This window comes from Trichechus manatus, unplaced genomic scaffold, assembly GCF_000243295.1.
Source record: "Trichechus manatus latirostris isolate Lorelei unplaced genomic scaffold, TriManLat1.0 scaffold00049, whole genome shotgun sequence".
NCBI lineage: Eukaryota > Metazoa > Chordata > Mammalia > Sirenia > Trichechidae > Trichechus > Trichechus manatus.
This window is the reverse complement of record NW_004443985.1, coordinates 6,056,627-6,071,483: the sequence shown is the minus strand read 5'-3', so window position 1 is coordinate 6,071,483 and position 14,857 is coordinate 6,056,627. Positions and strand designations below refer to the sequence as shown.

At 41.6% G+C, this 14,857-nt stretch overlaps 1 protein-coding gene across 6 annotated transcripts in view; it reads right to left on the bottom strand.

Moving 5' to 3' along the window:
* CLASP2 (cytoplasmic linker associated protein 2) overlaps positions 1-14,857 on the bottom strand; it is a 182,173-nt gene that overhangs the window by 16,851 nt on the left and 150,465 nt on the right. For all 6 annotated transcript variants that reach the window (XM_023732233.1, XM_023732235.1, XM_023732234.1 and 3 more), the window contains 3 exons: positions 6,136-6,279; positions 4,875-4,981; positions 2,883-3,036 (listed from right to left, as the gene is read on the bottom strand). In XM_023732233.1, the coding sequence (XP_023588001.1) occupies positions 2,883-3,036; positions 4,875-4,981; positions 6,136-6,279 (405 nt within the window). The remainder of the gene's footprint in view (positions 1-2,882; positions 3,037-4,874; positions 4,982-6,135; positions 6,280-14,857) is intronic.

The following is a 14,857-nucleotide window of genomic DNA, read 5'->3' as shown; positions in this document are numbered from 1 at the left end:
AGAGTGAACAAGGGGGACGGCACGGTTGGAGGAGAGTGAACAAGGGGGACGGCACGGTTGGAGTAGAGTGAACACGGGGGACGGCACGGATGGAGGAGAGTGAACAGGGGGGACGGCATGGTTGGAGTAGAGTGAACAAGGGGGACGGCATGGTTGGAGTAGAGTGAACAGGGGGGACGGCACAGTTGGAGTAGAGTGAACAAGGGGGATGGCATGGGTGGAGCAGAGTGAACAAGGGGGATGGTGCAGTTAGAGTAGAGTGGAGAATGGGGACAGCATGGTTGGAGTAGAGTGTATAAAGGGGATGGCAAGGTTGGAGTAGAGTGAACAAGGGGGACGGCACGGCTGGAGTAGACTGAACAAGGAGGCCAGCATGGTTGGAGGAGAGTGAACAGGGAGGCCAGCAAAAAGAGGAGTCAAGGACAACTCTTTCATCCAAGGTTTTTGGCTGAGCAACTAGAGATGCCATGAACTGAGAAAAGGAAGAGCAGTTTTAGGGGAGAAATCAGGACTTCACATAGGCAGGTGGATGTATAACTCTGGAGTTTAGGAGAGAGGTCTGGGCCAGAGAATCATATGACTTACTATATTACGATAACTTTTAAGCTAGGTTGTAATAACCCTATTTTCCTAATGAAGTCATTGAGGGTTAGACGTGGTATCTGACTAGCTAGTAAGTATTGGGAACCAGGAATAAAACTTCATTTCTGTCGGAATCCACTACTTGAGCTTCCTGCACCATGCCATGTTATCTCTGAAAAAGACTGAGTCCCAATTAAGCAGTAATTCTTACTAACCTGTTAATGCTACCACATGAAGCTTTTGGGGTTGTTGTTGTTGTGTGCCACTGAGTCGATTCCAACTCACAGTGACCCTATAGGATAGAGTAGAACTGCCTCATAGAGTTTTCTACGCTGTAATCTTTACAGGAGCAGACCACCAGGTCCTTTCTCCTGTGGAATGGCTGGTGGGTTCAAACTGCTGACATTTTGATTAGCAGCCAAGCGCTATAACCATTGTGCCACCAGGGTAGGGAACCCAAATATGAGAGGTAAGGTGGTTTTAGGCAGTCGGTTTACTGGCCCACCACAACTAGCTCCGCCAGAAAGGGTGTGGGGAGAAACAAGGGCAGGAAAGGAGCCAGGAGTGCAGAGGAGGCAGCCCTTCAGAGATGTGCTGATGCGCAGGGACGCTCTGCAATTTCCCACACGCTGAGAAACAACCGTCTGTGGGAAACGGTGGGACAGCTTGTTCTGATACGAGAAACAAGAAGCAAAGCAAAAACCAAACCAAACCACTTCTCTTGGCATAATGGCAGAAGCAACAAACTGAGGAAGAATATTCACAAATGTCACAACGTTCTTAGAACCACACAAACTAATGATGTAAGTCATATTACTGCACTTAGAGAGGGAAAACAAATCTAAACTGCTTCTCTTCTAGGACCCACATGACCTAGCCCATGTTCTACGCCACCCCTATCCCCCCCCCCCATATGACGCTCCACCTGCTCCTCCTGGCCCTCAACTAAACAAAGCTCGTCCACTGAAGGTCTCTGCATCTGCTGTTTCTTTTATGGGATACTCCTCTCCTACAGCTTGTGTGGCTGCCTGCTCTTTTTTTTTTTTTATTGTGGTAAAATACGTCCCACACAAAATTTGCCATTTTAACAGTTTTCACACTTGAGTTGTTTCTAAAACTTTTCCATCAACTAGATAGTGCCCGGCTATCACCACCGACTGCTCTGACAGGGATCACTACAGAGGGTCCCAGACAGAGCTGGAGAAAAATGTAGAACAAACTTCTAACTCACAAAAAAAAAAAAAAAAAAAGAGAGAGACCAGACTTACTGGTCTGACAGAGACTGGAGAAACCCCGAGAATAAGGCCCCCAGACAGCCTTTTAGCTCAGTACTGGAGTCACTCCCGAGGTTTACCCTTCAGTCAAAGATTAGACAAAATGGGCACACCAGCTCAGGGGCAAGGACGAGAAGGCAGGAGGGGACAGAAAGCTGGTAATGGGGAACCCAAGGTCAAGAAGGGGAGAGTGTCGACATGTCATGGGGTTGGCAGCCAATGTCACACAAAACAGTATTAGTTGTTTAATAAGGAACTAATCTGATCTGTAAACCTTCATCTAAGGTACAATTTTAAAAAAAAGAAAAAAGTGGGAACGAATGAGTGAATCGTTTTATTTACTTGTCCCAGGGGCGGGATTTTTCCATCACCCCTCTCTGTACCTATTAAGCACTGCTCCTCAGTGCCCCCTCCACCTAGCCCGTGGTAATCACTAATCTACCTTCTGTCTCTACGCATTTGTCTGCTCTCGATATTTCATATAAACAGGATCATACGCTATTTGTCCTTTTATGTCTGGCTTATTTCACTCAGTATAATGCCGTCAAGGTTCACTCATGTTTAGCATGTACTAAAACTTCACTCCTTTTTATGGCAGAATAGTATCCCATTGCACCACATTCATCCACACATCTGTTGATGGACACTTGTCCCTCTCTTTATTTAGGCCTCAACGCAAATGTCACCTCCTGAGAGAAGCTAACTTCGCCATTCAATTTAAAATACTCACTTTCCTCCAAGGCACTTTCTAACCTAAAACTCCATAATACTCATCTCTATCTGAAAATCTCCTATTTTGTGCCTGTGTTTGTCTGTCCCTCCCCACCAGGATTCAAGGAACTTGAGGGCGGGAACTTTGTCTTGTAACTGAAGACCCAGAACAGTGCCTGGCACGCGGTAGATACACGTAAAGACGAGTGACTGGCCCCTAAAAAGCTCTGTTTGAAAATGACAGAAAGCAAAGATTTAAAAAAAACACTCTTAATGAAATATGCAACCGCAATGTAAGCATATTCCAATACTCACTGAATCACCATCTTCTTTTTTAGAATCCCTTTTCAATGGCTCATTCATATCTTCCTGACTCCGGAAGCTGAAATTCTGAATTGCTTCTGTAACACCTCTAAGAGAGCTGTAAATATCCTCAGAGTTCATGTTTTCTGTGTCATAATCAAATGCACTAGGAACAGGAAAGCCTAAGTTTTACCTTTGTGCAGTTATAAAATACAAACACATTTGAGGAGATCATGGGAGCTATTTTTAAGGACAGGATTAGTGTATATTCCCCAAAGCATAATTAGCAGAACAAAACCTGGCAGCTATAAATGGTTACAGTACATGGCCTCTTCTGCCTCTGCGAAGGGCAGCTTGCAGTGACTCTAGAATGTCTAGCCCTACACAACTGATTTGCCTATTCACCTTCAAAAATGTGCCCATTAGTCAGGGGTTAGCAAACGATGGCCCGTGGGCCCAATCCAGCCCCTGCCTGTCTTTGTATAGCCTGTAAGCTAACAGTGGAGAAGTGGCAACAGAGGCCGTAGGCCTGCAATGCCTCAAGTATTTACTATCTGGCCCTTTACAGAAAAAGTTCATCAACCCCTGTGATTAATCACAATAATGGTAATGCTTGAAGAGGAAATAAATGTATTTTATGCAAAGTTATAAGAAGACAGAGAATTTTTAACACAGAACATGTATGTTATTGACATGAATTCTATAGTCAAATTCTAAAATTCAACTGAGGCTGGAATGTGGTCACCTAAATGGTCACATATGTGGAAGCATGGAAAAAGCGAGTCAGATGTTAAGCGTGCAATACATTTTCCTTTCTTAAATGCTGATCCTATATGTGTGTTTGTTTATGTATGTATGTGTGTGTGTATGTATGTGTCTATCCTATAATCATAACAAATAATCTGATGAAGCATGCTAGAGTATATGACTAATTACAAAAATCAAACCATTAATTACAAACATGAACCACTATGTAAACTTTTTTTTTTTAAAAAAGGTCAGAAAAACAGAAGAAATATTAGTCCCTTAATGAGGTAAGAAAGTCATCTGGAGCACAGTCCATGCATGAATTGTACTAGAGTATAAGAATTATACGTCTTATATTTTGTATCAAGGACCAATCTCTTAGTCACCTTTCTGCCTAAAAAATATATACAATGCTAGTTTCATTGGTTCTTCCTTACTTTTTATATTTTTGTCTATAAGCTTAATTTTTCCTCTACTTTTAGAAGTGGTTAAAAAACCCAAAATCAAGCCTGTTGCCATTGAGTCAATTCTGATTCATAGCGACCCTATAGGACAGAGTAGAACTACCTCATAGCGTTTCCAAGGAGTGGCCAGTGGATTCGAACTGCCAACCTTTCAGTTAGCAGCTGAGCTCTTACCCACTGTGCCAGCAGGGTTGGTCAATATTAAATCTAAGTATCCATCATTATAATTTGACCTCGCTATTTACAGTGGCTAGACCGCTGGTGGCAAAGTGGTTAAGAGCTCGTCTGCAAACCAAAATGTCCATGGTTCGAATCTACCAGCAGCTCCTTGGAAACACTATGGGGCAGTTCTACTCTGTCCTGTAGGGTCACAATGAGTCGGAATCAACTTGACGGCAATGGGTTTTATTTATAGTGGACAGTATAATATACCTGAAAGGCAAAATGTACAATTTTTCCATACTTCCCTTTTTTCTTTCTTTCTTTAGTTCTTTATTATTTACTGGATTTATAGAGCATCTCTGAGAAATGTAATTATGCTATTTAATGCAAATAAGTAGGTTTCCTATTCAGTTATAAAAAATGTTCATATCCTATGTATTTTCTTTCCATGATCATCATCTAAAGATTTAGCTTTGGAATAAACTTAGAACTGTTCAGATCTGTTAAGTTTCTACTTGTCTAAGACATTTGAGTCAAGTGGAAATCAGCTGGAATTATATTAACGTCTCTGCTTTTTTAAGAATTGGAATTTGCAAATGCAAACCACGATGGAAAATTAGCCTTTCGTTACCTTGGAGATAAAGTATTCTGTGATGTATTGGTAGGAGAAGTAAGAGGACTGGACCAATTGGCTGGTGAACGTGATGCTGGCCTTGTCAAAGGACTCCCCATGGAACCCTGATGGGGGGAGACAGGTAGGTATGGCAGGTAAGTTCAACTGAAAGACTCTTTTAAGGAAAACATACAATCATTAGGTTGAAACACCTGAACTAGTCACATTTGTAGCTCAATATGTTAAATGTCCATGTATCTCTGGTTTCTGGTGGGGAAAACCTCCTCTCCATTCAGACACCTAACTCTTTGTCTCTTCCTGTTCTCCTCATCCCCTTCCTGCTCTCAAATATTATCAACACCTTTTTCCTCAAAGACTCAAGGAGTCCCAAAACTAACAATTTTAAGTTAGCTTCCTGTTCTGAGCCCATTTCCTTCTTCCAACCGTTACTAACGCTCAAGTCTTATTCCTTCTTGAGTTTGCTTTAACGAATAATTTTCACAGAGACACCAAGGGAGGTAAATTTGGTCATACTCCTAATTCGCTTATCTCTTAAGAAATAACGAAACAATCCCTTCTCCTTTTAAAGAGATCCCCGCTTTGGTTCTCAAGAAATTCTTCTCAGGTTATTTTTAATCCTCTAATTTCACCTTAAGCTGCCGTCAGTAGATATGCTTTCTCTTTTACCTATAATCAAAGGTGTGCCTGCTGTCTGCCTTTTAAAGATTAAATTCAACTCTAGCATATTATGCAATTATTCCATACCATTTCGATATAGAAAACAACACTTCAATCTTTCATGTACTCAGACCTTACTTCACCAAAATAGACTCCTATATATCCAGGCACCTAGAGACTAGTGGGCCTGTAATCATTAATAGTGAACAACTCTTTCTAAACACCACCCCTGTGGACCCCATTTGTTCGCTCTGGACCGGCCATCCCCACTAGTCCTGAAGTCAGGACTGGCTCACCTAAAGAGCGTTTTCTTATGGTAACGGCTTCCAAAGCTGGTGTCCTCATCTACGTTCTGCTTACACGTGGGTTTCCTTGTTTATGGCCCGGCTGCTGCTTACCACCAGCCAAATTATACTTTAAACATGACAGGCCCAAGGACTCTGTTTCTTCCCAGCACAGTATTTCTGCTCAGGAAATGCTGTCCAGTGCAGATGCAAAAATTATATCCTAGGTTCAGAAGGTTACTTCATGTGCAAGAAAGCAGCTCTCGTTAAACCAACCGTCAGGTTATACAATAGCCATGAAAACAAGCGGGAAATACCTGGGTCCCGTTGCCTGTGTTCCGAAGGTGATTATGAAGAAGCTTGGTAGCACCATCCTGAAAAGTTTTTGGTAAAGCTCCTAACAACATTGTAAACTCCGGGGTATTGAGTTCAAACAAGGAAATGAGCACGGACTGGGCTGCCTGGAAAACAAAGGCATATGAGAAGGAGGCGAATATGTTTGGGTTACTCGAAGGAGACCATGCGCTTATTTCAACATTTCTGGTCAATAGCACAAGGCTCGGCAATCTTTCCAAGGGAACAACAAACAAACACACAAACAAACATGTTCTACTTGCTGTCAAATTTCTGTTGGCAGAACAAAAAAAAATGGGATCTATTTACTTTTTGAATCTAAAAAGGGAATATAAAAAAGTATAACAAATGTGACCTAACAACCAATGGAGAAAAGTTAACCAGTTTCCACAGTCCCTCTATCGATTATAAGCTACTGCTTGAGTTTTCCTAATCAATAATTACAAGGAGAAAAACGGACGGCACTAAAAGTAGATCATCAAGCTATACAGAGCCTACCCAGTGCAACTTGGTACTGTAATTTCTTACACTAACCGGCCACGTCCAGCCTTACTGCAAGCGGCTGATGTCAACAAATCTACAAGTTGAAGCAAAAACCCGTCTAATGTTTTGTGGAAACGGGAACAAAACAAAGTTTACTCAGATCTGTTAAGAAAATTTACAATTTTTCTCTCTTCTTCTAAAGTAATGAACTGAGTCACTGAAAGCCAAACTTTAAAATTCATATTACAGAGAAGTTTAACTGCAGAGAGAGAGAAACTCAAACGGGTCTAGACTGCATGACTTGTATCCAAACGTGACTGCCTTGTTTTGGAGTGTTTCTGACCCCACACTATGAAACCTAAGTGTTCTACAGATGGTGATGGCATCTGAATACATAACACTAGACACCAAAAAAACTAAACCCACTGCCGTCGAGACGATTCCGACTCACAGTGACTATAGGACAGAAGAGAATTGCCCTACAGGGTTCCCAAGGCTGTAATCTTTACGGAAGCAGACTGCCGCGTCTTTCTTCCGCGGAGCGGCTGGTGGCTTCCACACGCTGACCTTTTGGTTAGCAGGCGAGCGCTTAGCTATGGCACCACCAGGGCTCCTTGACAACGCTAGAGGAACGGTTAAATCAACTACGTTACACCGAAACAAGAGACTATCACACAGCACAGCTGTGAAGGCTGACGTAACTCTAAACAGGGAGCAATGAAGGGGTCTACCAGACACTCCTGGGGGAAAATACTATACAAACCAGCTACGCTCTGAGCCCATTTTGTTAAGAAACAACAAAGTATACGTCGCGTGGGTGTGTACTCTAACGTGTTAATAGTGCTTAATGAAAGCTATTCTCATTTTGAAAACAAAAATGAATGATCCTGTGTCATTTTTAGAACCATACCATTGAGAAGACCTCAAGTTAATTTGCGCAAATGAATTAATCATCGGTAAGGTACAGTTTAAGGAGCCTTGGTGATGCAATAGTTCAGCGCTTGGCTGTTAACCGAAAGGTTGGATGTCTGAACCTACCAGTGCTCCATGAGAGAAAAGACTTGGTGAACAGCCCTCCTAAAACTGACAGCCTAGGAAACCCTATGGGGCGGCTCTACTCCGTCATGTAGGGTCGCTATGAGTCAGAACCGACTCGACAGCACGCAACCACAAGGTACAATTTAGGGGCGTTGGTGGCTCAGTGGTAGGATTCTCGCCTGCCCTGTGGAAGATCCAGGTTCGATTCTTGGCCAGTGCACCTCATGCGCAGCCACCACTCACCTGTCAGCGGAGGCAGGCATGTTGCTATGGTGCTGCACAGGTTTCTGGGGAGCTTCTAGATTAAGATCCAGTAGGAAGAAAGGCCTGGCATTCTACTTTTGGAAATCAGCCATTGAATACCCTATGGATAACAACAGTCTCTGATTCCCAACCGATTGTGGGGACGGAGCAAGACTGGGCAGCATTTTGTTCTGTCGTCATGGGGTCACCACGAATCAGATGCTGACTTGATGGCAGCTGATACCAACAATGTGTAGCTTATCCCATCTGGAGTTTATTTAGCGTGTATTACATTTAGCTTTACTTCCCCCTAGAATCAGCCCAACTGTTTCCAAATCATCTACAAATGAGTGTATCCTTTCTTGGTGACTTGAAGTGACACCTTTATGATGAACTAATTTCCTATATAAACATGAAGTCTCTGGACCCTCCTTTATCATCCATTGATCTAATTGTCTATTCTGCACTAACATCAGATGATTTAAATTGTTACAGCTTTAGTATACTTTGATCAAGTCTTTCATCTCTACTTTAAAAAAATTTTTTTAATATCACATTTTTTCTACTAGATAAATTTTACATTTATTTTAAATATTTTTCAAGTCTTTAAATCAAAGTAAGACATGCACATGGATTTTAAAAAGTCAAACAGTAGAAAAGGTTTTATAATTCTTAATTTTCCTGTTCAGTGCCCCAGAGAGATCCCCTTTTAATGCTTGTTTCTTTCTAATAGTTAGGCATTCAAAGGCTTACACAATGACTTCTTTCTTTATCAGCCTGAGACATTTTCTAACAATGCCCTACTACAACAGATGAAGGTTTAGGTTCCTTTCAGTATCACCCCTACCCTTCTCACCTTCTTTTCCCTTTCACATCCCATCACAGTCCAGTCTTGTCACTGGACAAAAACATAAATCAGATCATAACACCCCATTCCATAAACCATCCCAATGACTTCTCCAGTCCCATCATATTCCTGGTTCTTGGAATATCCCAAGATCATTCCCATATTAGGATCTTTGCACCTGCTATTAATCTGGTATCCTGCTTGCTAACTGAATCAGCTGGTAGTTTTCTAGCTGACTCTCTTGGATCCTGCAGACCACCATATAATCTTGACTTCCACATTTCCTGACAATATTTATCTCTCATTTCCTTTTCTTGTCTTAATATATTGGCCATGATCTCAAACTCAGTGTTGAAGAACAGTGATTTTATTAGGCATCCAAGTCTTGCTCCTAACTTTGGTAGGAATCTTTCTAAGATTTTGCTATTATGAATACTGACTATAGGTTTCCTTTATCATGTTCTGGAGGTAGCCTTCTCTCCACACTTTGTTAACAGTCTTCAAGTTTCTTTTTTTCAAGTGTAGTGAATTTTAAAAAATATATTTTTTGCTTCTCTATTGAGATAATCAGTTTGTTTTCTTTATTCTGCTAATTTGGTGGAGCGATTATTATGCTGTTAGATTTGACTTACTAATGTTTTACATGGGTTGTTTTTCATCTTAACACTTTCAAACCTACATTTATGCGTTTATAACTTCTCATCTTAACCATACCTCTTGGCAGCATTTATAATAGTAGGATATTCATTTTCTCTTTCTTAAAATACTTTTTTATTTGGCTTCCCTGGTATCACATTATCCTGATTTTTCCTTCTATATCCTTGGTCGCTCTGTCTGAATCGCGGTACAGTTCCTCTCTTCTGTGTGACCCACACGTTGGGACTGCCTCAGGGCCTGATACTAAACCAGCGGTGCCCTGGTAAATATTTAACTGTTTCTCCGAAAAAAAAAAAGGCTTGATTTGTAGCATTTACCAATATTCATGGTGGATATACTCACAGCACTGCCAACTTGAAGACACCAATGTAATGTCACTGAACGCAGAGCTGAGAAGAAAAGGGCATCACTGTCTCTCACACCCCACTAGAGGCCGACTCCAGCACCAGGGGACCGAGTCCTCTTTTCTGTCTGTACTTTCTCTCTGGGAGATCGACTTCATTTCTGTGCCTTTGGCATCAGTTTTGTAACTCCAACTCTAACCTATTTTTTGAGATCCAGATACAACATCCAACGGCCCCCTGGATGTCTTCAATGGCATGCTGCGTAGGCACCTGAATGTTTTGTCCACAAAACTTCCACCAAAAATCACAAAATAAAACAAAAAAATTGGTAGTTTCACACACTAATGCTAGATCTTATCCCAGAGATATATTTCTCCATCCTCTCCGTCTAAATAAATGGCACCACCACCTATCTAATATCTAAAAGTTCAAGCCAGAAACACGAATTCCTCCTTGAACATTCCCACACCCAATTCATAACCTGTCCTCCTTTCTAATTTACCTCGCATTAATCTACTTCTCAGCCTCCAAAGTCATCATACTAGTCTTCTCACCTAAACAAAAAAAAAGGCAAACCCGTTGCCATCGAGTCGATTCCAACTCACAGCGACCCTACAGGAGAGAGGAGAACTGCCCCACAAGGTTTTCAAGCAGTGGCTGGTGGATTCGAAATGCCGACCTTTTGGTTAGCAGCTGAGCTCTTAACCACTATGCCACCAGGGCTATCTTCTTACCTAGACCACAATAGCCTCCTAACAGGTCTCTGCTTCTATTTTGCTATTCTACAATTTTCTTGCTTCAACGTAGTCACAGAAATGTTTCTAAAACATAAGCGCTTAAGACCACAGTACTCCCCTACTTAAAACTCTTCAAGGGCCTCTTCTAGCACTTGGAATTGTCAAAAACTCCTTAATACACTTGATAAAGCACTGGACATTTTAGCAACCATCCATCTCCAAGATCAACTGACGTCATCCCTACCCATCCCACCTCACTTTAGCCACAACCGGCTTTTCAGCAATTGAGATGCTCCATGCTCCTTTCCAACTCCAAGCCTGTTCGTCTGCTCTTCCCACCGTTGTTCACAGCCTGGCTTTTCCCTAAGCCCACCCCGTACTGTCACTCTTTTATACATAGGCCTCGATCATTTCCTTCATAGCACTTATCACCCATTACAATGATACAGGTTTAAGGCCAGTCTCCCCAGAATTACAAGCTTTACAGGAGCAGGATCCTATGGATTTTGTTTACCAAGCATACACAGTACCTATGATTGTTTGTGGTACCTTATAGATGCTCAAAAATAAGGCAAACTACAGGGGATAAAAGATGGTCTGGACTATACAGCGAGTTTTACAGAAAAAATCAGAATCCTGCCTAACTTCCCATACAGTCAGGGACCTAACATGAAGTAATACAGTTGTTGTTGTTGTTAGGTGCTGTCGAGTCGATTCTGACTCATCGTGACCCCATGGGACAGAGCAGAACTGACCCATAGAGTTTTCTAGGCTGTAATGTTTATGGAAGCAGATCGCCGGGTTTTTCTCCTGCAGACCTGGGAGGTTTGAACCGCCAACCTTTTGGTTGGTAGCCAAACGTCACCAGGGCTCCTTAGTTTAAAGCTAAACAACCAAACACCAGAAATGAAAGAGAGGACTTCTATTTTAAAACAGCAGGCTGACCACATACTTTTTATATCCTTTTCTTCCAAAAATCCCATTAAACTGACTGTAAATGAACACAGAAAGCATAAACTGACAAGGACGAAGAGAACAGAAAAGGAAGTAACAATGGACAGAAGATCATAAATTTTTGGAAGACTGAAAGTGGATAAGGGGGTAGTAACTGACCTAGCCGAGTCCCTGCGTGGTGCAAATGGCTGACACGCTTGTCTGCTAACCAAAAGGCTGGAGGATCAAGTCCACCCAGCAGTGCTTCGGAAAAAAGGCCAGGCAATTGGTTTCTGAAAAGTCAGCCATTGAAAACCTATGGAGCACAGCTACTCTGACGCACATGGGGTTGCCTACACTGCGGATATACTGACAGGAAGTGAGTCTGCAGAACCCCTAGGAGGCTGGGCGCCACGTAATCTGGCAGACTGAGGGCAGAACGGAGCTGAAAAGAGAGGAATAGGTTAACAGTTGCCTGGAAAAAATCCCAGGGGCTGTTTGTGCTCTTTTCTGGATGCATATTCAGTGTCTGAGCCGGTTTGTACTGGGTGTGAGAGCCAGGAATTTTGTGGCCACAACTTGAAATCCGCCACAATGGGAGTATTTACAGCATAGAAACTGGCAAAGACTACAAATGAGGGATTATTAACATTATTTTTTCTTTTTGGAGAGCTGGCTTACCAGCACACCGAAGTTCATAGGTCAGTAAAATACTATAAAAAGGTGGAGAGGTTGGACTCATAGCTCCTGCCCCAATCCCATGTCTCCTCAACTAGTAACTGTTGACATTTACTGTCTAACAGGAGGCAGGTTTCAGCCTCGGGACATCGGGTAGTGCAGAGAGCAGGGTGAAGGGTATCACTCAAGGCAGGGCAATCAGTAAAGTCTCCAAACTGAGGGGGGACCCTCAGCTCACCTCCCCGATCCTGGGGCCTTCATACGCTCTAGAAGCAAAAAATGGGAGAATTCTTCTCTGCAGAAATCAATCAGCTCCAAACAAGGGATCTCTGGACACTGACATTTGAGGCTGGCCCACAAATCAAGCACCTTATAGACAGGTTCCCCCAAAACACACAAAGTTCCGCTTAGCTTTCTGGTATAGCACTCTAAAATCTGAGCAAACAGTCCAGGATCAGAATCGTTAAATATTTAAGTAAGTCCTGAAACAGGTAAAAGACCAAAACAAACAAAAGGGAAAAAAGGACCCAGAGGAAACAGAGACCACATAAAAGTAGGAGAAACACACACACGTGCACACACGCGCATGCACACACATGCACGGCTCTCTCGCTCTCTTAAAGTATCTTCTGGAGTGAAAACAAAAAAGATTAGGAGGTGAAAAAAATAAATAAGAAAATCGAGAAGCAACACTCAGGAGACATAATATCCAACAAACAATAGTTTTAACAAGAGAAGAGAGAAAACAAAGAGGAAGCTATCATCCAAGGAAATAATATGAAGATATTTCCTGCAGCTGAAGGACATGAGTTTCTACAATGAAATCGCCCAACAAGTGTTTTGGTGGCCTGAATAAAACAGACCCACAGCAAAGCACATCACAGTAAAATGTCAGAATATCAGTGATACAAAGGAAGATCCTTCCAGAAAAGAAAAAGAAGATGACATAGACAAGAAAGGAAGTCAGCGTGGCATTAAAACTCACAACAGTAATTCTGGAAGCTAGAAGACAAAGAGTAATGCTTTCAAAGTTTTGATAAAAACAGATTTTCAGCCTCAAATTCTATAGTAACCAAACTATCAAACAATTATAAAGGTAAAGTTAAAACTTCACGGCAAATATTCTACACACAAGTCCTTTATCGGACATATGATTTGCAAATATTTTCTCCCATTCTTTGTGCTGTCTTCTCACATTCTTGACAGTGTCCTTTGAAGCACAGAAGTCTTTCATTTTGATGAAGTCCAAGTCATCTATTTTTTCTTCTGTTAACTTGTGTTTTTGGTGTCATATCTAAGAATCCATTGCCAAATCAAGGTCATGAAGATTTATCCCTGTATTTTCTTCTAAGAGTTTTATGGTTGTAGCTTTTATATTTAGGTTTTTTGATCCATTTTCAGTTAATTTTTGCACATGATGTGGGGCTGTTACAGAAATGAACCAAAGATGGCCCCGTGCATACTGGCCCCTATACTGTTTACTTCTTCACAGCAGGCCAGAACTACTAGCCCAAAGTCCGCCGGAGCCAAACTCAAATCTTACACATCCAGTTGCTGTAAATATAGCCCAAATAAGCATAGTGTTGACTATTTAGAGCCTTCCTGCTTTGCACACCCTGTAAAGGTACATCCAACATCTGCTAACCATAGTAAGACCAACCCTGTAATCATAAAACAGCCCAAAGCACTGCTGCCCTTGGAAGCTCTCTGATTCAGAGACTCCCCTGAGCAACAGCTCCTAAACATCTAAGTTCGCTCTCCATCTCTTCTCTCCCCTGGGAGTTCCACTGCCCTCTGCCCTTTCCAAGTGATGCCCCTAGTGCCACTGTCTCTGGAAGGTCTCGTGCTAGGAGGGGCTTTCCCACTTATGCAACCCTATCCAAGCCTATAAAAAGCTTGTACAACACTGCCTTCTCATGGTCCTGCTTTTTCCTTATTAGCCACGGAATTCTCAAACTCACCTCACAGGTAAGCAACCAACTTCCCTCTTTTGCATGTTTCTGGATGCTGTAGTACCATTTGTTGAAGACCTCTTTCCTCACTGAACAGTCTTGGGTTGCTTATTGAAAATCAATTGACCATAGGCACACAGGTTTATTTTTGGACTGTCTGTTCTACTGCACTAATCTGTATGTCTACTCTTATGCCAGAACCACAGTTTTGATTACTGTTGCTTTGTAGATTACCAAAACAAGTAGGAAGACTCACTCTTCCCGATTTCAAAGCTTAGCAAGTTCAGTCTTCCAACTTTATTCTTCTTTTTCAAGATTGTTTTGGCTATTCTGGATCTCTTGCAATTCCATATGAACTTTTGAATCAGCCTTTCAATTTCTACAAAGCCAGATGGGATTCTCAGGAGGACTGTGTTAAACTGGTAGATTGCCATCTTAACAATATTAAGTCTTCTGATCCATAAGCATAGATTGTTTTTTCAATTATTCAGATCTCCTTTAATTTCTTTCAACATTTTATAGTTTTCAGAGTATAAATTTTGCAATCCTTTTGCTAAATTTATTTCTTTTTATTATTATTATTTTATTGTAAATGGAATCATTTTCTTAATATCACTTTTGGATTTTTCACTGCAAATTTATAGAAATACAACTGATTTTTTTTTTTTTTTAAAAAATATTTTATTGTACTTCAGGTGAAGGCTTACAGAACAGATAGTTTCTCATGTAACAGTAACACACATGCTGTTTTATGACATTGGTTAACAACCCCA